The sequence below is a fragment of the Stegodyphus dumicola genome, chromosome 4 (assembly GCF_044657685.1).
Source record: "Stegodyphus dumicola isolate Sdum_Otavi_A_Nest chromosome 4, ASM4465768v1".
Lineage (NCBI taxonomy): Eukaryota > Metazoa > Arthropoda > Arachnida > Araneae > Eresidae > Stegodyphus > Stegodyphus dumicola.
Window position 1 is genome coordinate 75,872,813 of NC_140771.1, and position 23,400 is coordinate 75,896,212.

The 23,400-nt window shown below is 31.2% G+C and overlaps 1 protein-coding gene across 1 annotated transcript in view; it reads right to left on the minus strand.

The window, feature by feature from the left end:
• The window catches only part of LOC118200892 (transmembrane protein 208), a 39,277-nt gene extending 16,024 nt beyond the window's left edge, over positions 1-23,253 (minus strand). Inside the window, exons 1-5 of the mRNA XM_085815099.1 lie at positions 23,097-23,253; positions 16,284-16,382; positions 7,998-8,057; positions 2,650-2,786; positions 248-332 (exon numbers count right to left, since the gene is read on the minus strand). Coding sequence (XP_085671225.1) covers positions 248-332; positions 2,650-2,786; positions 7,998-8,057; positions 16,284-16,382; positions 23,097-23,102 — 387 coding nt within the window. The 5' untranslated portion in view covers positions 23,103-23,253. The remainder of the gene's footprint in view (positions 1-247; positions 333-2,649; positions 2,787-7,997; positions 8,058-16,283; positions 16,383-23,096) is intronic.
• Between the last annotated feature and the right edge of the window lie 147 nt (positions 23,254-23,400).

Genomic DNA, 23,400 nt, shown 5'->3' on the forward strand with positions numbered 1-23,400 from the left:
TTGTCCTTTACTTTTAGTGCTTATATAATATCATCACAAAGAACTTAGTATTTGGTGAAAAGAGAGGATGTAAATACAAAAATTTCAAAATTATTAAAAACAGCCAGAACTTGAAATTGATGACATGAGTACTAATTTTAATAAAATAATTTTTATACCTTAATTATTAGAAAAATAACCCAAAATTTATAGGAATGAGAGGGAAACATTATCTTGAAAAAATTAAGCATGGTTTTGGCATACTTACCAAAAGCCATAATATCCAAAAATAATTAGATACAAGAGACAACACCTGGGTAACAGCAGTGAGTATTATTAAATCTTTCAAATGCCTGAAATAAAAGTAAAATTAATCTAAGTCTAGCCATTAGAGATACTAGTCATTAAAATTTAAATAGACATGCATTTTTATTCTATTACTCAAATTAAACACATTGCATAAATAATTAGAATTCTAAAATGGTACTTTTGGACTGACTTTCTTTTTGAATGAATATTGTTGCCTACTACACTCACTAATGTAATTAATACAAATTCATTCTAAATATGGAATAAATCAGTATTTCTTCCTCTGACTTTAAATCATAGAAAAGTTTTGGGGTTTTTTGACGCTAAATAGAAATGAAGCAGTATAAAAACATAACAAACTTTCATAAAATAACATGAGACCATTTCATTCTGACTTTTTGCAATCTCTGGCACAGCTGAAAAATTCCTTTTAGAAAAGTCATTAGGTTTATTCATAAAAAAAGTTTTTGATAAACTGTTTGAACAAGAAAAGAGCTCTTTGGAGAAGAGATCTCCAAAGAAGTGAACTTCAGGCTATTCAAAGAATCTTGAAGTGATTTGAAGAGATGAAACTCCAAGAGTGCACAATCTAGTGAATATGAGTGGGTGACATAAAACAGTACTCATTATATCTTTGTCTAACATTCATCAAAATATGGAGTGGAGCACTGTCACAATGGAAGAAAACATTGAAGACTGGTCAGGTTCTGGGTGCTTCACTTCAATTTCTGCTTTCAAAACTGCCATTTGGAAACAGAATTTTTCTGAATTTACAGTCTGATTTGATGGTCACAATTCATATGCAGTCCCACAATTTGGGATGCAGCCCTCTTCTCAATGTTATTAAAAGATGTTCTTTTGGCTTATCGCCCATGATCTTTTTCCTGTAACATTATTACATAGTATCAATTCCTCGTCTCCGGTATTGAGTTGTTTCAAAAAAGGAGCTTCTTTATTTTTTTTTCCAGCAAAAAATCACATGCCAAAACAAGCCAGCATATTCTGTTGTTAAAGTATAGGCTGTTATATAGTAAAGACCCATACACTGTCCAGGCTTACACACCGGTCATCTTCAAACAATCATGTACTGTAACTTTTTAAAAATATTTATTCTGTCTGATAGTTCTTGAACTGTATAACTTGGATTTTCAGCTACAGTTTCTTTTAATAGGTGTCTAAATAGTCATTCAGAAAGGGCATCATTTTTTAGGCTCAAATTTCTGCACCTAAACATCTCGAACCACCTTTGGATTGAGTCATTAGGAACTTTTAATTTTACACTAGAAGAAATTCATACATGTAGAGCACCATTAAATTCTGAGCACTTAAGTATGAGTGCAGTCACCTTGGTAGAAGTCGTCAAATTTTCAGAAAATGCCAAACTTCAGCAATCAAGTGAATAGTTCTTCAGCTATGTGTCTAATAGTTCATAAATTTTATTATACAATGTCACCATCTTCGTATGCATTCCTTTTGTTGCATTCAGACTTTTTTTATAGAAAAATAGTGGTATATTTTTGTCTTAAACTTGATTTTAAAATATGGCTTGTGAGATTTAATTACCGTCGAAGAAATCTGTGGCACAATTTCTGCAAGAATATAGCATTTGTCTGCAAAACCACTAAAAGGAACAACAATTGCTTTGTGGCTATTCTTAAAATGATTGCCGTAAATTTCTACCAGGACAGGGGAAAATAAAAGTGTTTGTAAGTAGATTTATTGATTGATTTTTGGAATAAACTATAATGCACATAATAATATAAGCAGAACATATGCAATAATAATTTTAACCAACTAAGCATTCTAAAAAGCAATAAACACATATATTTCAATTATTATTAATTACTAATTAATAATAATTGTCCCAGTTTTTTATTAGTAATTAATTATTATTAATTACTAATAAAATATATGTAATGATTCCAGCTAATGAAATTTCATGGATCCACAATGAAATTTCATTAGCTGGAATCATTAAAATCATTACATATATTTTTTTATAATAACTATTTTAGGCAGCGAGTTTCACAAGTGGCTAGTCTATGGGGAAAAAAAAAAGAGTGGTGCTAGATTCATCATTGCAATACATAAGAATACACTTACACAAACATCCTATCCAAAGTCAGTAACAAGCTCAAGTGCACTCTCCAAAGTCAGCAGTGAGTTTGCGACTTTTTGCTGGGGATGTGGATAATCAGAAAATAGCAACATCTTTGCTCAACAGCAATATAAATTATTAAATTATTTTATTTAGCAGATAGGTATTCAAATTATGCTTTCATTAGCTAACATGTAATCCATACCATTTCTAAATCTTTCAGTAAAATGAAATTTCTTCTTAAAGAATTCAAAAGCACTTACTCTGCAATACCAGATTCCATATTGAGATCAATACCCCCATCTAAGAGTTGACCTGTTTCTGAATAAGATGCTCGAGCCATGTAAGACATAAACTGAAGACTTCCTCCATACAGTGCTACAGTTAAAAGTGTCAGAAACTAATAAAGAAAAGAAAAAGAAAAATGTTTTGAAAATCATACATGCAGAATTTCGTTTCTAAACACATTCTAAGATTAATTCTAATTAAAGCAATCTTTATTAACCCTTTCCAGACGGGCGTCCCATATACGCATTCCTTAAGAACGTCTCTTACAGCCGGGTGTCCCATCCACGCATCAGTAGGGATTGAATTCAGAGGAAGGGCAATGCGTATACGCATTCTAAGCTGGAATGTTTTTCTGGAGATCACTAGATGGCACCCTATGTCTATTACTTTCAAAATGAACACAGTTTTAGGTTCCTGACCTTGAGTTTGATATATTCTTCCTGACTTTATTTTACTCATCAACTACTGCGAGGGTGAGAGGGGGGAAGCGTAAACAGAGGAGGACTCTTTAAATCCCCAAGGGTGTTAATATAAATAAACATTTGCCGTGAAATAAACATTTGTGCATCTGATTTTATGACCAATTCCTTTTTTATATTCTATTTTTTCCTCTACTATGTAGGGTCTTTTAGGGTTAGCATGTGGAGCCTTGTTACATTTTGCATTACCTTCAGATATATTTCGAGTCCTCTTTTTATTTCGGAAAGCCTTACCTCCAGTCTATTATGGCGCAAAGGCGCTATTTATCAGAGAAAGAATACACTCATATGGTTAATGAACCATTTACTAATACAGATGAGAAAGATGATTCATTTTCTAAAGAGTTAGAAAGTGATACTTCTCCGTGCTTCGAGATTTACCACAGTCTTCATTTAAAAGTTGTTACTTCTTACTGTAAATAGTCTTTATTGTGTTTTTTTATTAATTTTAAATTTTATTAATTAATTTTATCAATTAAAATTTTGGAATAATTTGAATAGCACTTCCGAAAATTATTTTACAAGATAAGCAATCTTTTAAATATATTTTCATGTAAAATAAAGAAAGGTTATTAAATGCTAATTTTAACATATATAAGAGCTCAAGTAATAATCTAAAATGATACCAAAAATTACACTGCTAGAAGTGAAACTTTTTTCCCCCTGATATATATATATATTTTAATTAGGCTTAGGTATGCAAAACCCTAGTTCTGTATGGTGACTGCCTTTGATTCCCTTTTGTTCCGCACGAGCGTCTTAAACAAAGGTGTGCTGTCGGGAAAGTATAACTTAAAAATTAAGTTATATTTTATTTAACAAAAAGCAATTGAAATTAAGAAGGCTAAGAATTCCCATCACTTTGTAATTTTTTCAAAAGTCTTTATTTTTTAAGCATTATTTCAGTTATGTATTACTATCACATTGTGATTTCCAAAACTTTATTACTAATGTAGCATTTAAAAGAATGTAAGTATTGGGTCAATTCTTGATAAAAGTTCTATTTTTTCCTTGTACTATTTTTTAAAAGATTAATATTTGAGACTGCAAGAAGTGAAGTATTTTTAAACTTACAATAATCAATAAAAGCCATCAATAAAAGATGTAACACATAAATTTGAAAACGGATAAACAATGACAATGTAACATAAAAAATTAATTTTTTATATGCTATATTCATAATTTGAATCTCTTTATTATCTAACTAACTAAAGAACAATCTGTTGGTTTAAATTTCTGCTAAAAATGATTGCCAACATTGCTGCCAACTATCATGTTCAGCATCAAGATTTAATAATCAAATTACGATTGTTTACTTTTATGTTTAAGACCTATGAAATACTTTTATATCTGAAATGACTTTTTTAAAAAACTTTATATAATTTTAAATGTAGATTTTGATACTCACGTTGGTAACAAGCAAGATACAGTCAAAAGTCGTTAATCCGGACTCGTCGGGACTTCGGCGATTCCGGATTATCAATTTTTCCGGATTATAGATCATCAGTTTAAATCTCGTAAGATGGCATGCAGAAATTCTTAAATTAAAAATATGAAACCGTAATTTATGAAATAAAGAACAATTATGATCTAAAGAGTATCAAAATTTACAAAAAAAAAAAGCTTAATATTTATTTGTTTACTTTATTAAACATTTCTTTCAATGTAAGTTGTTTAAGTTGCGTCGTTTTATGTGATGATACTTTCTCTTTAATTCTATAAACAGACATAATTTCTTGTTCAGTTACAAAGTTCCGCTGTTCAAGTCCTGTAATTGCTGTGCCGAGAATGCTGACTAACTTGTCAATCGAAATTTTTTCGTTTTCACTAACCTCTCTGTCACCTTCATGTCTTTATCCATTTTTTGCAGCAATTCCACTTTTTGTTTGATGGACATCGAAACATACTTTCGTTTTGTAGATCCTTTGGGAGCTCCAGCATCGGAAATTCTATTTGACATAATCGAAAGTTCAAGTTTACTTTTATAAAATTGCTCTTACAGTCTGAAAAAAGTAATAAGCCGGATCCAGTTCGAAGATTAAGGAACAACGCAATCATCAACATTAACTGAAATAGATAATTAGATAATTTTAGCTTATACCATTTGTTATACATTAAACGTGCACGCGTAAACGCCTATGTCAACACGGCACATGGGCAGAAAGTTTTTAGCTTTGAGGTCCGGATTATGGGTGTCCGAATTAACGACTTTTGACTGTAGTTGTTTTTATAATTTTAGCATGGAAATTAGCCCATTGATCTGGCTTTTCTAAATTGAATGTTATTTTATATATGCTCAACTATTCAGATTTCAGCATTTCCTGAGCTTTTCGGACAATTGAGGTTTTACTGTACCATATTATTCACAAATTTCTACTCCTCATCTAAACTTCCCTCTTCCATCCCCTCAACTTTTTCAGCATATGATTTAGAAATTCTTGATTTGTGATAAAAATGTAAAACATATGCACAGATAGAAAGCACATACTGTAAATAAAAGGAATATTATTGAAATTAATAATTTTAACCCTCTCACCGCGTACTTTTTTTATCAAAATATGTTAAAAATTGCTTATTTTTTATTACATATTTCAAATCTACATATATTTTAGAGCTAAAATTTTTTAAAAAATTTTTTAAAACAAAAATTTTTTTTAAAGATTTTTTTTCAATATAGAATTAGATCATAGAAAAAGGTTGTCAGAATACTGAAATTGAAGAATAATGATATAAAATGAAAATTTTGAAAATTAATATTGGTTAAATTATGATTTATTTTATAAAATACAATGGTAAAACATATCACACATCATTCAATAAGTCCCAGGACTAACTAAGAAAACAACATCCATTAAAAAAAATTCACATTTATTAATCAACATAATCACCATGAAGAGCTATGCAATCATTCCAAGGCTTTTCTAACTTTTCGATAACATGCTTCTTAAACGTTTGTCCTTGTCTGGAAAATAAGCTTCAGTGGCAGCGATGACTTCCTTATTTAAGCCAAATCTTTTCGCCTGGAGCATCTTTTTGAGATCAACAAACAGCCAGTAGTCACTGGGGACTGGATTTGGGGAGTATAGTGGGAGGGGAAGCAAAGTGAAGCCCAACTCGTTCACTGTAGCCAGTGTTTGCATTGTCTTAACTGAAGATGATTTTTTTTCTTCATGTGCGGTCTTTTTTTTTTTTTTTTTTTTTTTTTTGTGATTTCATCCTTCAGACACATCAATTACTCACTGTAATATGCGCTATCGATAGATTTTTTTCCTTTTCAAGGTAGTCGATGTAAATTATTCTTCGCGCATCCCAAAACACAGACGGCATCACTTTGCCAGCTGACTGCTGCGTTTTTGGACGCTTTCATTGGCTGCACACAACTCAGCTGACTGCTGCTTTGACTTCAGAGTGAAATAGTGGATTCATATTTCGTCCATCGTCACATATCGACGCAAGAAATCCTGTTTATTGCGAGTAAACAGTGACAAACAGCTCTGCGAATCATCGACTTTTTGTTGCTTTTGTTCCATTGTGAGCACACGTGGCACCCATTTGGGAAACACTTTTTTCATTCCCAACTTTTCATATAAAATCATACACACGCTTCCAGTTGATATGTTTACCATATCAGCAACCTCACGAACTTTCACTTTGCGGTCATTCATCTAGATTTTCAACACTTGTTTCACATTTTCCAGAGCGACTGCTTCATTTGACCTACCCGAGAGTGCCACATCATTTGTATCTGTGCGACCGTGCTTGAAATCAGCATACCAACGGCAAATGGTTGTTTTTGATGGAGCAGTGTATGGATAACATTTTTCAAGGCATTGCTGAGCTTGCACAGTATTTTTGCCCATTAAATAGCAATGTTTGATCAACACTCAAAATTTGTTTTTCTCCATTTTGTCTACCAAATGCACAAGTAGTGTCACTTTCACCACAGTAGTTTTGCTGTTTCTGGTCCGAATGCCTTGAAAATTAGACACATGACATTTGAAGGTTAGTTCTTTCGAACAATGAAGTCACGTTGATATTGCTAACACCATCTTTTGGTTATCCCCAAGACTTATTGAACAATGTGTTATACTAATGAAAATATTTGCATAATGTAATACATATAGTGCATATCAATTTTGCACCACTGTCGAAGGTTTTCAATAAAAACTGAATTTTCAGATTCACCACCGTCTGCAGAAGAATCCGAGAAATTCTCATCAGTTTTGCTATAAGTATCTTTAATATACTTGAAATCAGAGTTAGAACTACTATTAGTGTCGGAAATATCGTCAGAAATATAGGTTATATCACTCGCCAGACATCCTTGAACTCTGAAAAGCACATGCAAAATGCTACATTACGTATTCTTGTATATTTGGCAGAAATGTGGACAACTAATGCCATCTGTTAGCCCACATCTAAATAAACAATTAAACATCACAGAAAAGCCGAAAGGAAACCTTGAACGGGGAAAGAGTGGGTTGCACAGTTAAATAGATGGCAAAAACTCATCCCCGCGAAAATCGCGGCTTGTGCAAATTTTGCTACTTTTACATTGCCCGTGAAAATCACGGGATGCGCAGCGAAAGGGTTAACTAGCCTAAGTGCAGAACACAGTATATTAATAATTTTATTCATATATGCTTTTTAATGTGTTATATTTTTCCTTTAAGGCCTTTCTCTCAGAAAATACAAATGCTATGCCATTTTCCTCTCTTCATTTTTAAGAGGTAAAATTAGTAAGAAAAAGAGAACACAAACAAACATTTCAACTTAAAATACATGACATACATAAAAATAAATCTCCAAATGATGCATGCAAATTATATATATTATTTACTTACTACATATAAAATTGTATAAGCCTCCCAAAATACTGATATCATCACAACAATGTATAACAGCTACAAAGAGACATAATATCATTAGTTTGATAAAAACAAAGAATTACAATCATAGTTACTGAACAATATGAAAAAACATCCAAATCTATCATAGCAGATAGCAATCAAAATAGTATGGCAATACAAAACACTGATGATATAAAATTTAGAAAAGGAATCTAAATTAAAATTTTACGGTTAATATTATATCCAAACAGTTTCATTTTTAAACAAACAAAAAAACAAAACAAAAAAAAAAAAAAAAAAAATACCAGAGAAAAATATTTTGATAAACTTTAAAAGAACTTAAGAAACTCCTACTGTAACCACTATTTATTGAACTCATTAATAAAATCAACCACTTATGTTCAAATTCTCGATAACCAAAACAAATGCATATAAAGCAACAGAATACCTACAGTTTATTAAACACATTTTCACCCTTTTTAAAACTCAGGTTGATGAATGACCGATTCTTGAAGCTTAGTAAATGAGTAAATCTTCTTTCTAAAATTTTATCTGAGAGGCGCTGGAAGATTGCATCTCATCTTTTAAAGTTTCCACATTCAAAATCTTGGGATATACATATTTAGTTCATAAGAAGTTTTCAGAAAACTTTAATGAAATGCTTCCTAGCATCATTGTACATCATCAGTTTTTGAAAGGAAATGATTAGAGTAGGTTGAAGAAAGAGAAAAGAAAGCACTGGTAAAGCTTGTAACTATGAAGTAAGAGATCAACTTAATAGACAAGGTGTGCTTTTTGCTTGATAAAAACATGAGTTTTGAAACTGAACAAATCATCAGAAGAAGCATCTTTAAATTGTTGCATGCAAAACATTTTTAAAATGCATAAGTAAAAAGATTTATGCATGAAAGAATAAATTGTTAAAAGATTATGGTTATCGTGGTAAAGGCAGCCAACATTAGTGTACTTAAAAAGAAGAACTCAAAAAAATGCAAATGGCTTAACGAAGCACAAAAGGAGATAAAAAACCAAAAAATGATGAAACTCTTCTTTTATGATGGTTTTACGAGATGAGAGAAAAATAGGTCCTTATTTCTACAGCTCTTCTGACCATAAAAGCTGTGGAAATCAGTAAAATGTTAAAATAGAATGTTGTACCAACTGTTGGATGGCTTACAAAAAGAAAGAAATAACATTGAATCACAAGAAATAACATTGTTCATCAGAATTTGCAGGGTGAGAACTGGATAAAAGACATTTTATCTAGGCCGGTGAAGGAATAAAAAGTCACACAAGATTTATAACACAAATGATGCCAATCTGTATTACACACCATCAAAATAACAAATATTGATTTTTAAAAACAAAGCAAAAGTTGATTTTTAGAAACTGAATGAATTAGCTTCTGTGTTATTAATGTGCAGTATGGATGCAGAAAGTAAGTAAACATCATCGGTTATTGGCTAAAGAATCTTGACGTCTGAAAAGAATCAAGAACTTACCTCTAAACTACTAAAACAGCAATAAGAACTTATGAATACTTATAAAGTAGCACTTTTACAGATTTTCTTTTAAAATAAGATAGCAAACTGAAAACGTAGCTTTACTGTTATCCTCTGATTCTGTTTTAAAAAACATTAAATTAGTGTTTTTTCTATCACTCAGGCTTTAGACATAAGTATTATACAGTACAAAGTCCAAAATCTGGACTCATCGGTACTTTGGGGATTCCGGACTTTGGATTTTTCCGGATATCAGATCATCAGTTTAAATCTAGTAAGATGTCCTGTAGAAATTATAAAATTAAAAATATGAAATTGTGATTTATGAAATAATGAAGTATTTATGATCTAAAGGGTATCAAAATTTACAAAAAAAAAAAAGAAAAGAAAAAAGAAAAAAGCTTAATATTTATTTGTTTACCTTATTAAAATTTTCTTTCAAAGTAAGTTGTTTAAGTTGCTTCGTTTTCTGTGCAAATACTTTCTCTTTAATTCTGTAGACTGACATAATCTCTTGTTTAGTTATACTGCTGAAGTCCTGTAACTGCTGTTTCGAGAATTCCGACTAACTTGTCAATCGAAATTTTCTCGTTTTCAGTAACTTCTCTGTCACTTTTTTAACTGTCGGTAGTGGTATTTTCTAGATCTACCATACTACAGACTTCACCATTCGTTAATTGATTGGTGATTGAGAAGCATTGTCATCATAATGAAAAACTTTTTTAATATCGTCTTCATTTATTACCGCTTCTCCACATTTCTTTATAAAATCCTTTAATTGGAAATTTTCACCTTTGTTTTGCAATATCCCAAAACCTTTAAAATTAGCTCCTATCATCATCAAATTTAGCTATTCTTCAATACACATACTTGGCTATGCATCATGAGCTTGGCGACTAACGACAAGTTGTTCTGTTAAATTTTATCTTGCTTTTATCGCGCACTGAGATAATTAAGCCTGATTTGTATTAGTTATTTATTATACTTATGTCTATTTCTTGCACATGCTTAAGGCTTATCAGAGTTCTGAATAAATAAATTCCCATATATACTTAAGCCTTATTGAGGGCCGGCGCTAGATATCGTACCTCTTGATGAGTCTGTAGGCGCTAGATATCTTACAGTCTCTGTGGGTCCTAACTTCTGTGATTTGGTGCGGCCATACGAGCCCTGGCGCTGGTTCTGGGTTTATGAGAATAACAAATCAGTTATTCTTAATTCAAATAGCCCTAAATGTAATATTTGGGGCTATAAGTATCATCAACAAAATCTATTTTTAGCATATGGAAAGAAATGTTTCGTAAATTTTTCCTTCTGAACATTTTTTAGCGCATTTAACTTAAACCTGTGATCATCGTCAAGCGTAATGTCAACATAAAAGATTACCATACTCCTTTATTATTCAATTACTAACATAAAAAAAAAAAAAAATTGTTTAGGCATTGCTACATGAGTCATTACTCAAGATGTCATGTTTTGATAAACATGCGGTGATGAAAGGAAAGTATAATAAATAATGATTCACCAGGTTGGCATTACATCAACATGTATCTATGTGGAATGTTTCGGTTTGAGATGAGTGCCAAGCAGATACGCAGGAATGAAACCAAATTACTGATTGTACAAATTTATTTTTTTTATCAAATTTTGATTGCTTCTTCAATAACAAGGTATTTTATTTAGCGTCGAAGTGAAATTAAGAATCGGGACACTCCAGATGTTTTATTATGCGAGGAGGGGGGAATCAAATGCACATGCGTAAAGCCTACGAGAAAAAACGTTGTTGGCAGTATTGAGGCCCGTATTTTAGATCATTCTGGATAATGGACGTCCAGATTTCAGACTTTGTACTGTATAAGCTTTCAAAGGCCATAACATAAAAGAAGTCACTCGAAAAAAAAAAAAAAAAAAAAGGATACATAACACTAATTCTTGTAAAAATGCAAGTACTTTAAAGAACATAACTCAGTATCTTTTTTTAGGGGCTATGCATACTAAAGTCAATGTGTAGGGAACAGTCTTTTAAAATGCAGTTAAAAGTTGCTTCCAAAACTGTATTTTCTATTTAGAAAAGCCTCATAGGAATCACAAGCCTCATTGATGCCAATGTTTTAGACATGAATGAGGTCAGTTATGAAGCTTCATTTTTAGAATATATTGCAGGTCATGTTAAGATAAAATATGAAAAAAACTGACTACAGTACTGCAAAAAAAGTTAAAGGACTTGCAGAAATAAACTAACAGTGAATGTGATATGGGAGAAAGTGATGGTTGCTAACTCCAATCAAATAAACAAAAGCACTGCAAATTCTAAGAAAAACTCTAGAACCGAAAAGTGATAAACAGACAATTTTATGATCTTGAGAATAGAAAAAATGTTGATGAGCAATTCGAAATAAGCACAAGCAAACCAATTTTTTGTTAAAGTTAAAAATTTAACAAAAAATCATATACATATTTATAAAAATACTTTTATGAAAAGTATTTTTAATAAAAACATAAAAATACTTTTATGAAAAGTATTTTTATGTATTACTTGAAAAGTATTAATTACTAAATAAGTAATCAAATACTTTAAGTAATTAAATGAATTTAAATTGTATAAATAATTTTATTTTATCATTAAATTTTAATTATTCTCTTAGGTATTAACTGTCAGATTAGCTTGTACTTAAACTGGATAATAGTTATCATTACCTTACTAGCTAAGTTTAATACCACAACTTTCAATACGCACATTGCCTTTTATTAAATGCAGCCATTTAATAAACTCAAATCATATCTTCAAAATAAAACTATTTTAATAAGATGTATATGTGAAAGAGAAGGAAAGAAAGGGGGGGAATACAGAACAAGAGCCATTACCTTTTATTATTTTAGAAGTAAATAACCTCCTGATTATTTAAACACTAAAGAAAATAGATAAATTAAAGAACACAATAAAAAATTAATATTCTAAATTATGTAACAGTTAAATACTTTCTACTATATTTTCATTAGTATTGAAACATGTATACACACAAATGAATTTCATAATTAACCTAGATTTACCTAAAATTTACAAGAACTGGTTGATCATGGCAATATTAAGATAAATTGCCTATTTTTCAATATATAATACAAATTTTTGGTTAGTCTATATTTTAGGCTGCCCCTTGGATTATTGCCATGTTGTTGTTTCATTTATATTAACCTGAGTAGTTGAATGTTATGAACCCTATTATAGTACAAAGTCTTTAATCCAGATGTCCATTATCCAGAATGATCTATAATCTGAACCTCAAAGCCACAAACTTACGCATGCGCGTTTGATGCACGCGCATGCGCATAAAGCCAGTAAAGCGTTTACCCACGCGCTTTCCGATAGTGTAGAAAGTAACAGAGAACGTTATAGAAAACAAAAAAATTTGATTCACAAGTTAGTCAGTATTCTCGGCACAGCAATTACAGAACTTGGACCGTGGAACTTTGTAACTGAACGAGGAATTATTTCTGCTTATAGAATTAAAGAGAAAGTATTAGCACAAAAAACAAAGCAACTTAAACAACTTACATTGATAGAAATGTTGAATAACGTAAACAAATAATAAATATTCCACTTCTTTTTTTTTGTAAATTTTGATACCCTTTAGATCATAATTGCTCTTTATTTTATAAATTACAGTTTCATATTTTTAATTGCATAATTTCTGCATGCCATCTTACCAGATTTAAATTGATGATCTATAATCCGGAAAAACCCCTAATCTGGAATCACCGAAGTTTCGAAGAGTCTGGATTATGGACTTTGTACTGTATGATGTGATTGATTGTGTGATTGCGGTGAATTTGACTAATGGTAAAATATTTGTAAGGGCTCATTTCTGCCTTGGATGTGAGTTAGGAAGAACATTGCTTATTTTGTGCTGTACACTGTAAAATGACTGTATGTGATGAGATTAATCGGAAGTTTCTGTATGATATGGAACAAAAGAGGGAAAAAAAGCATTAATGGACTGCTGTGTAAATGAAGGTTTACTTAGTAGTCATTATAAGTGTCCTGTTTGTATGAAGGAAATGCAAGAGAATGCATATGGTTGAGTGTAAAGATTGTTCAGATGGCTTTGAATGGGTTTGTTACAAGAAAGGTTCATGCAAGAAATGCCACCAACAGTCCGGCACTACGGAGGATATTTTTTGCTCTTATTTTTGTGAATTTATGTGGTGACAGCTGTATGCATTTTTTAGCTTAGATAATTTTAGAAAGCATTTGGATGCTGTTAAGGAATTTTGTGTGCCACAAATTTCTAAATATGGTACGTCAATATTTTCTTTTTGTAGTGCGCATATGCGATAACATGTATTTCCTTTTTAATGTTATTTCATTGTGTGATTTAAAATGCAGTTTATTGAGCTTCGACTGGCTACAAGTTTTGTTCAATTTTGGTGATGAGTAACTTTTTTTAACATTATATGACATCATCATTCTCCTAATTTTTTTTAAGTGAAAATAGATTGATGTGCACATGGACAAAGTCAAGGGAGTGCACTATGACAAGTTTGTGCAATTGTCTGATGTTTCTTTAACCTTTTAACTGTCAAGTTATTTTGATGATTTGAGTGCATAAATTGTCAATTTTTTTTATTCCAAAAATGAAATGTTTGCCTCGCAATCAAAAAATCAAAAAAATGCTGCACACTTTGAACTTCAACCTCTATCCTTTGAAACCTTCAGTAAAGTGCTGCCATCTGTTGAATTGATGCCGAAATAAACTTCTTATGATATATAATTGGATATAATAATACGATGCACTAAAAAAAAATTAGCCCGAGTAAAATTTGGGCGCAACATTTTGGAATACCAGTGCTGTACCCGAGATAACTTTGGACATGATAGTTAAAAGGTTAATTGAAAATATATTGATGTGTACATGGACACCGAGTTTATGCAATTCTTTGACTCATTATTTTGGTTTTGTGTAGTGGCCATCTTGAAATTGTACCTTGCTGGCCAATTGTCAAGGGGCACCCTAAAATAGATTTTTACCCAAACTTTCTCATTAAAAATTTAATACATCTTATATCACTTTGCTGCTGGCAGTAATGGAAATGCCATTGTGGAGTTATGTCGAATGAAACCAAGGATGAAAGACTGTTGATGATACACATGGGGCGCATATGTTAACCTTTAAAATGTCAATGCCTTCCCTTACCTGTTTCTTAAAAAAATAAATAAATAAATAAATAAATGTTCAAAATTCCATTTGATATTCAGAGCAAATTTCTCTCCACCATCCCCATTCATCAATGAACAAAGAGGTGTGAAGGTTTAAATGATATCGATTCTAGTTTCTAAACAAGAACTCCGTTCCCTTGAGTGTATACTACGTAACCTTTAACCTAAAGATAAGGAGACAAAAAAGAATCCTTTTAGAACAAAATCATCTATACTAAAGATGAACTATGCAATACATTTTAATAAACTGCATCTAAAGCTACTGTGTACTTTAGGGGGTACACAGATGAGGACCAGCTAATAGGTGGGACTTCTGATAGTGATGATGAGTTCTATACTGAATAAATGTTGACTTCAATAACTTTATAAAATATTTTTCTCTTATTGTTATCCATCAAATTAATAAAAACTAGTCTGCAAAGCAAATAATTCGTTATTTTTTTCAATTTTTGGATCCCAAAATCAAGGTGCATCTTATACACGACAGCATAACAAGACAAGGAAAGTCTTATACACGAAGAAATATGGTAATTTCCATAAAAGTAAAGAACATTATTCAGACTAAAGCATACATATGTAAGTTATGTTAAATCAAAATAAGTACTTTAGAATTACTACTCACTCAAGTGGCTCAAGAAAGTTGACACAAATATGATGAATTTGCATCAAACATTGCACTAAATGATTCTGGCATAAGTTTCTGCAAATAGGCAACTCTAAAAGTGAGCACCTCCCCCATATTGTGCAGCATTTAAAAACATTTACATTAACTATTCTGCTTTTCTGTTGTTTTTTGAAAATAATTATTAAAATTTAGAACTATCTTCTGTAGAATCAGAATGTTAATAATTTTAACACTTCTTTAAGCACTGACAGACCATGATGATGCAATATAAAGACTTGTGGCTAACGAATATCCATTAACAATATGTTCAGATGGATCCAAAATTATGTTCCTGACTACAGCTGACTTCTTAGTTTCATAAACAGCTGATCCAGGGCATTAACATTTATTACATGGAAAAACCAGCAGCTGGATTTGGACAATAAGTTGGCAGCTGATTGGAACAGCTATCTGCAAGACGCCTGCACACATACTTTTCTATCCTGATTACATAGAATTTTGCTGTAAAATTTCTAGACAAAAGAGCAGACTTATGAAAGCCTTAAAATACTGGGAATGAAGTAAAATTTTTCTGATTCTGGAACTGAAGAGTTAAGAGCTTCAGAATTCAAGCATCATAAAAGTCACATACGTAACTTTGTTGATTCACAATCTGGTGCCCCTACACAAATTCATAAAGTAAGGTAATAAAGTTCAAGAAAATGAAAAAATAACATGAAGCCACATGAAAGCATTGATTCTTATTTATTTGCATTTACGTTATGCATTAATGCAGCTTCACAGAAGGACTTATTTGCTGCTATTAAAGATTTTTGGCAGCTGCAATAACTGAAGCAAACTCTCCATGTTAAGCACCAACTTTCCAGGATGACAAGGTAATAAAAATGCATACAAAAAATTACTGGATTATTAAGATCACAAAATTCTAAAAAAATTACTTCAGCAGTAACTGCCATAATAGTATAAAACCTTAAAGTTCCTTTATTTTCTTCAACAATCTGTTTTTGGCCTTTTGTGCCTTGCTTTCCTTTTTGAGGCTAAAAAACAGAGAAAAAATTTAATATTGTGAGATGATATACTACATTGGATAAAGATCTATAACATATTTGATATAAATATGACTTAAAATAATAAACAAATAAAAACTCTTAATAAAAAAGCATTACTTTTAAGCAGTTTCTAACTGGTTTCTGTATTTTAAATCCTGAAGTAAATTTCTAATTACTTCTATCAGATCAATTTCCTGAAGTTTTTCATATACAATAAAACCTTAATTAGCCATGGCAATTATTCATCCAATGTTATTCCAATCCAATCCTAGGTAACAGTCCTTTTCTAATTGAAAACTCAGAATATAGACTAAAGTTGAAATCATGCCAACTTTTCTTTGAACAAAGTTTTCTCAAATTATTCATATTAAATTCTAAAAATGAGTATGCAAATATTACTGCTAATGCAATGGGTTATCCACCTTTTTTTGCCCCAGGCACCCCTTTCACCATTGCTAGACCATTCCTCCACCTTTTACATTTATTTAAATTTAGATTATTTTCTAACATGTTTTATAAATTAAACATCAAAAAAGTACAGAAAATGTTGGTAAATGTTCGCTACTGACAAGCCACACCTTTTGATGCCAATAATTAGCTGCAGGAGATTACAACAGTATGTTCTACTCGTGTAAGACAGCACTACGTGAAACCGTAACTTGTAATGAACTTGCATTTTTCTGTAAATAAATTCATACTTTTATTTCTCTTATGAAGAGCATTTTTTCTCTCCACATAACATGACTTTTTATTTGCTAAAAGTGAATGATCATAGTTTCCAATGGTAAACTGAATAAAAGTAGTAGTTTATATTCATAAACTAAAACTAAATACTTAACAGCTACATAAAAGGCTCACTGCCTTTCTCTCCTGAAATTAAGAAATTTCCTCTGATAAGAATTCCCCCCTGTGCTGATGTTTTAACAAACTCTTTTATTAGTAAATACAATTCAATCAGATAAATAACCCATACAAGTTTTTATTCTATGACAAAAATACTTATGAGAAACGTGGAATAAATAAACTTCATTAAAATTTATGCAAATCATAAAATATTGTTAAATTTCTTACATGCATTTTTATAAGATATTAATTTTTTTTTTTAAAGTTTATTACACATTATTGTGATTTTCCTATATCTATCAGTTACCACACAACCATGCTATTTTTGTGTAGCACAGAAAATTCATAGTAATCATTTGGGATTCCCCGCACTTTATTGATTCCTTAATTTAAAGCACTCCCAGTTTATCACCACCACTGCATTATCGCAAAAGAAAAGTGAGACTTAATCCTTACAATTTTTAAAATCTTTCTTGTACCTTTATAATCATGCATGACACAATAGGCCATTAAAAAGCCCTTCCTGATGAGAAAGCTCAAAAGATCGATCAATGATAAGAAAATTCACAAATGTTATTGATTTTTGCTATATCTCTTATAGTGTTACTACATATTTCTTATGATTTCTTCTGTTCAGTAGATCATCTTCATGCACCAAAGCAACACAACTAGGCAGATTTTCCAAAGTGTCAAATTTATCTAACTAAACATGTTATTTAGTGTGTATGAATTACAGCTAGGAGGAAACGCATATTAAGCATGCGGGAATAAAATTAAGTGTATTGAGTATGGCATTTTGAATATATAAATCAAAGTTAGGAGGAGGGAAAGATAATATTGAACATATGTTAGTAAAATTTAGTTCATTAAACATTAAATTCAATGCATATAAAATAAAATATGGCATTTTGAATATATAAATCAAAGTTAGGAGGAGGGAAAGATAATATTGAACATATGTTAGTAAAATTTAGTTCATTAAACATTAAATTCAATGCATATAAAATAAAGTCAGCAAGAGAAAGAAAAAAGAAAAGCAGATGGAAGCATTTTTAAGCATATGGAAATAAAAATTAGCTGATTAAGTATGATACTTAGTACTTAAAAAGTTAAAATGCAAAAACATGATATTAAACCTATGTAAGTAAAAACTAGCATAATAGTAAATGTCATACTAGAAAGAGATTTCTGATTAATTCTATTATTACAAAAGATTAAGATAATAATTAGACTAGAGAAAAGGATACCCCTTGTATTATCGTGACGTTGTTGTTTCATTTATGGTAGCCTGAGTAGTTGAATGTTATGGAAACCTTATTACGATGTAATTAGTTGCACGATTGTGGTAAATTCTTGTAAGGGCTTGTGGTGTGTGTTGGTTAAGAAGTATATTGCTTATTTTGTGGTTTAGATGGTAAAATGGCTGAATGTGGTAAGATTAATTAAAAGTTTCTGTACAATTTGGAAACGAAAGGGGGAAAAGAGCATTAATGAAGGTAATGCTCTTTTCCCCCTTTTGTTTCCTGGTGTGTAAATGAAGGTTTACTTAGTAGCCATTTTCTGAACAGTCCGGAACTACAGTGGATATATATTACTCTTATTTTTGTGAATTTATGTGGCAACGTCGATATACAGATTCGAGTTCAGATAATTTTAAGAAGCTTTTGGATACTGTTAAGGAATTTTGTATGCCACAGACTGAAGACGAAGAAATTTCTAGATCCATAAGAGGTTTTTCCTTTTTATGTTATTTTGTTTGGTTTAAAATATAGTTTATTAAGGTTCTTTATTTTTTTGTTTGCTTTTACTCTAGAATTGGGTGCTCCTTTGATTTTTTAAGTGAAAATATATCGATGTGTACATGGGCAAAGTCAAGGGAGTGCGCAATGCCAAGTTTGTACAATTCTTTGATTTTTTTAAAATAAAAATAGGTCAATGTGTACATGGATAAAGTCAAGGGAGTACAATGCTTTGATTTTTTTAAAAAATAAAATAGATCAACGTGTACATGGATAAAGTCAAGAGAATACACAATGCCTAGTTTGTGCAATTCTGTGACTTTTTTTTATGAAAATAGGTCAATGTGTACACGGATACCGAGTTTGTGCAATTCTTTGACTTGTTATTTTGTCTTTGTGTAGCGGTGATTTTTGGCACTAAAATCACTGATACACAAAGCCAAAATAACAAGTGAGAGAACTGCACAAAATCGGTATCCACGTACCACCAAAAATCGCCAAGGGGTACCCATAAATGTACTTTTACCAAGATAATTGCTCCGAGATATATAACCTCACTGGGAAAGACTTTGGTAGTATTTAAAGTTCCCTTGTATGGATTTTGGCTATTATGTTTAATTTCATGCCGAAACCACTATTTGAGTAAATCATCTGCTAGACTTTTTGTTAAGAAAATGTTTTGGTAATTTCATTTTTAGAAAAGACAGTGTGGAAATCACATACAATAAATAAGAATAAATTATACAAAGTGCCCCCTCTAAAGTAACCATATAAAGTAATTTATTTTTTATATAGAGAAAGATTAGTAACCTTCAAATAAAGTTATCTCCTTCAAAATGGGAAATAATCGCCAGAAGAGTCTATGCAATTTATCCAATGTTTCTTTATGTCATCGAAACACAGTTTATAGCCATAGGAACTAAAAGTTCCTTTCTAACTTGTCTTATCCTGCTTCTAAATCAAAAAAGCATATCCTCATAAAAATAATGATTAATTGATTCATTTTCAAGGACAAATTCATGGTGAAAAATTCAAGCGAATTTTCTCCAGGTTTTCCTCATTCCTATCTTTGGTTCTGATGTTCTATCTTTGGTTCAGCTTCAGTGCTTTCGTGCCCACATTTAAAATGGTTGTATCTCTCATACACTTGTGTTCTTGCTAATAATGCATCACCATATACTGTTCGAATGATCTCTAATGTTTCAGTAGCAGATTTACTTAATTTGTAACAAAATTTAACATTATAATGTTCTAGCATCTTGCAGCAGAATTTTTCTGTACAATGTCTTCTCAGTAAATAAAAATAACTTCAGCATTTTATTATGCAAACAACAAAATAACCAGTTTAAACTGGTTTTAACAACAGTTAAGCCCTTACTCTTCCTAAACACACATTTATTCTTTCAATTTTTTACTTTACCGTTTGCTCTTTTAATTTGTCTAGTTACTTTACGGATGTACCTTGTACATCCAAACACTGCAAAGATAAATGTGATATGATGAGCACTGACATCAACAATAGTTAGACAATACATCACTGGCATTAACAATAGTTAGGTGTTTTATTATGGTCCCTATAAAAGAAGAGTACCCATTTTTACTACTGACAGTTACTAATGTGTTTGATACATTCATGCATGGGTTATCTAAAGTCTTTCCCATATACTAGTAAATTTAATAAAATCAAAAACATGACAATTCCACCAGATGTTGGTTTTTATACCAATGTACATTTCAACCATATATTTGTTTTAATATTGGGGAAGAGAAAGAGGATATTTACAGTAATTTACAGTGAGGAGAAGGAGCTATGGAAACTAATCAGATATTTTTTATTTTTATTTAAATAAAGTTCTTTCAATAATGAGTTCCATTGATCCTGCTATTCAGTTCACTTTTGAACTTGACACATGCAATTCTCGGTTAATCTTTGGATTATGGTAACTTGGCGATTTGTTGGCGAAAATTTGGCGACCAACCCTGCTACAGCAACCTGCTAGTTTTGTTTTGGACGTCATTTTGTTTTCGTGAAGTAAAGGCATGTTTTTTTTTACTCAACATTTTCCCCCAACAATCTGCTAGCCGAATTATGCTTATACTAGAACTTTTATGGAACAAAAATGCTTAATCATGACGAAGATTAGGTACGAAATTGGAAGAAAGTGCAGAATCACAAAGTGCTTGCCGCGTTTTTAAGAATTGCACATACACTGTATCCATGTACACATCGACCTATTTTCACTTAAAAAAAACATCCCAGAATTGCACGAAAAAGGCATTGTGCATACTCTTGACTTTATCCATGTACAATGCTAAAGTCCTAGCTAGTAACCTTTATCACCTTACCAAAATGTTGCCAAACTAGCTGTTACCATATTCGAAAGATTAGCCCAATTCTCTTCTGTTCCTCAAGATTTTGGTCCCACATAACACATCCAACTTCAGTATGATGATTTAAAATAAGCCTTCATCGGTTTGCCTTCCACCACACTTTAAATCATGTCATCCGACTATGTCAGGGTTTCTTAAACGACACTTTTTTATCACTAAGATTCTTTCGCGACACCCAGAATCCCATAATATTTATGAAATTTTATGGGACAACATAAGCATTGCGCAAATCCAATACATGTGCGTGTGAAACTGTCAGTTTTTGCACTTGTACTTTAATATATTATTGCGGTTATAGGTCATTAACTTTAATTTCTAATTTTAAGACATAGAAAAATGTGAAAATTTTAAATAAATAACAGACGAAATGACAGCGTCACGTGCAAAGCAAGTAAAATGAACATTTCTATTATAAAAAGAATGCATCAAAACGCTTTCCTTTTTTCTTTGTCGGTATTATCTCATCTTTATCTATTTTCAGATACACTGTGTAAAAATATTTGTTAATTCTGAAATTATTATAATTGGTTAAAGAAATGTCAAAACTGCAAAATTTTTTGGCAACTCCCTGCTGCAAGTCCTGCGACCCCCTGGGGGTTGCGACCAACATTTTAAGAAACACTGGATTTAGTAAAAGTTTGCTTCATTTTATTCCTATGTTTTCCGTGCACTTCAAGTTTGCTCCTCCAAATTGGCTCTTGATCAAGAACTAAATTATTTAAAAGCAGTAGCTATTGACAGGAGTTTTTCACCCAACATTATTAATCAAACAGTTAAAAAACTCTCATCTCAACAAACCAAAAGGTACACTCTTGTTTTAGGAGATAACAAGAATTCTGTTCTCATTCCCATCTTTCCATCAGTAAGCTATAAAACTGTATGTATTTTACAGAAATTTAACTTTCGGATCAGTTATTCTATGGATAAATTTCCCAGTTCCATACTCAAGGACCCCATTCTGGATATGAATTCCTGGTGCATTTACAGGATTCCTTACCAGTATGGTTTTAATTTACATTTGCCAAACTAAGAGAGTCGTAAAATTTCACCTTAAAGAACATGGAGCATGTTAAGAAAAAGGAAATACAGAAGTCTTCTGTCGCCCAGCATTGTTGGCCCAAAAATTACATTTTCCATTTTTCTGCAACCAAAATTACTCAAAAAAACATCTTCCATTGGTGAGTTAGATTTTCTAGAGCGGTTTCAGATTCAAGCAAATCTTTCTGTTAAAGTTAACGACCCTAACTCCAATCCATCTTTACCTTCAGCCTTTAAAGAAATTATGTTTTAGTTTTCTTGTTTCATCAATAAATGGCGCCTGTAGCTTATCCACCCATTCTTGTCTTATCACTATATTTTATCTGGTTCATTCGCATTTTGGCAGCTTATGCTGATACTTCGATAAAACCATCGAAACTAGTCCTGTGAAAATTTGCAAACATAACCCTTTGAATGTACATATTTCTTTGCGTCATTAATATACCACTTTGAAAATTTTAACAAGAGAACCTTTTACAGTTTCCATTATTTTAAGAAACCAAATTAAATGTTATTGAATCAAGAATAAAATACTTCAACAAAAGTTTATTACTCATAGCTGTTGAGACAGATCTGATTTTTATGTTTGCTTCTGATAGGCAATAAAATCATGGGATAAGTTGGTAAAAGTTTTGAAATGTGTTATGTTTAAAGTAAGATGTAAAACTATGTAAAATGATAATTCGCTTACCGCCATGTTACTGAGATGCAATTGAAAAGAAAGAAAAAAATTATTTCTGTATTATTCAATTTCTGAAATTTTACATTGAGCACAACTTTCTACCAAAGCAACCCCAACATTTCCACGCCAAAATCTTGTACAAATGACAGCATTGCCAAATGCAGGATATATTTCGCTAATATTATTTCATATGTCTGTCTTTTGAAGGCTAATAGGAAACTTTTCATAACAATAAAATGAAGAGATTAATTTAATTTTAATAATTTCATAAATCAAATCTCTATTTTAAAATTAGATCAGATGAAATTTGATC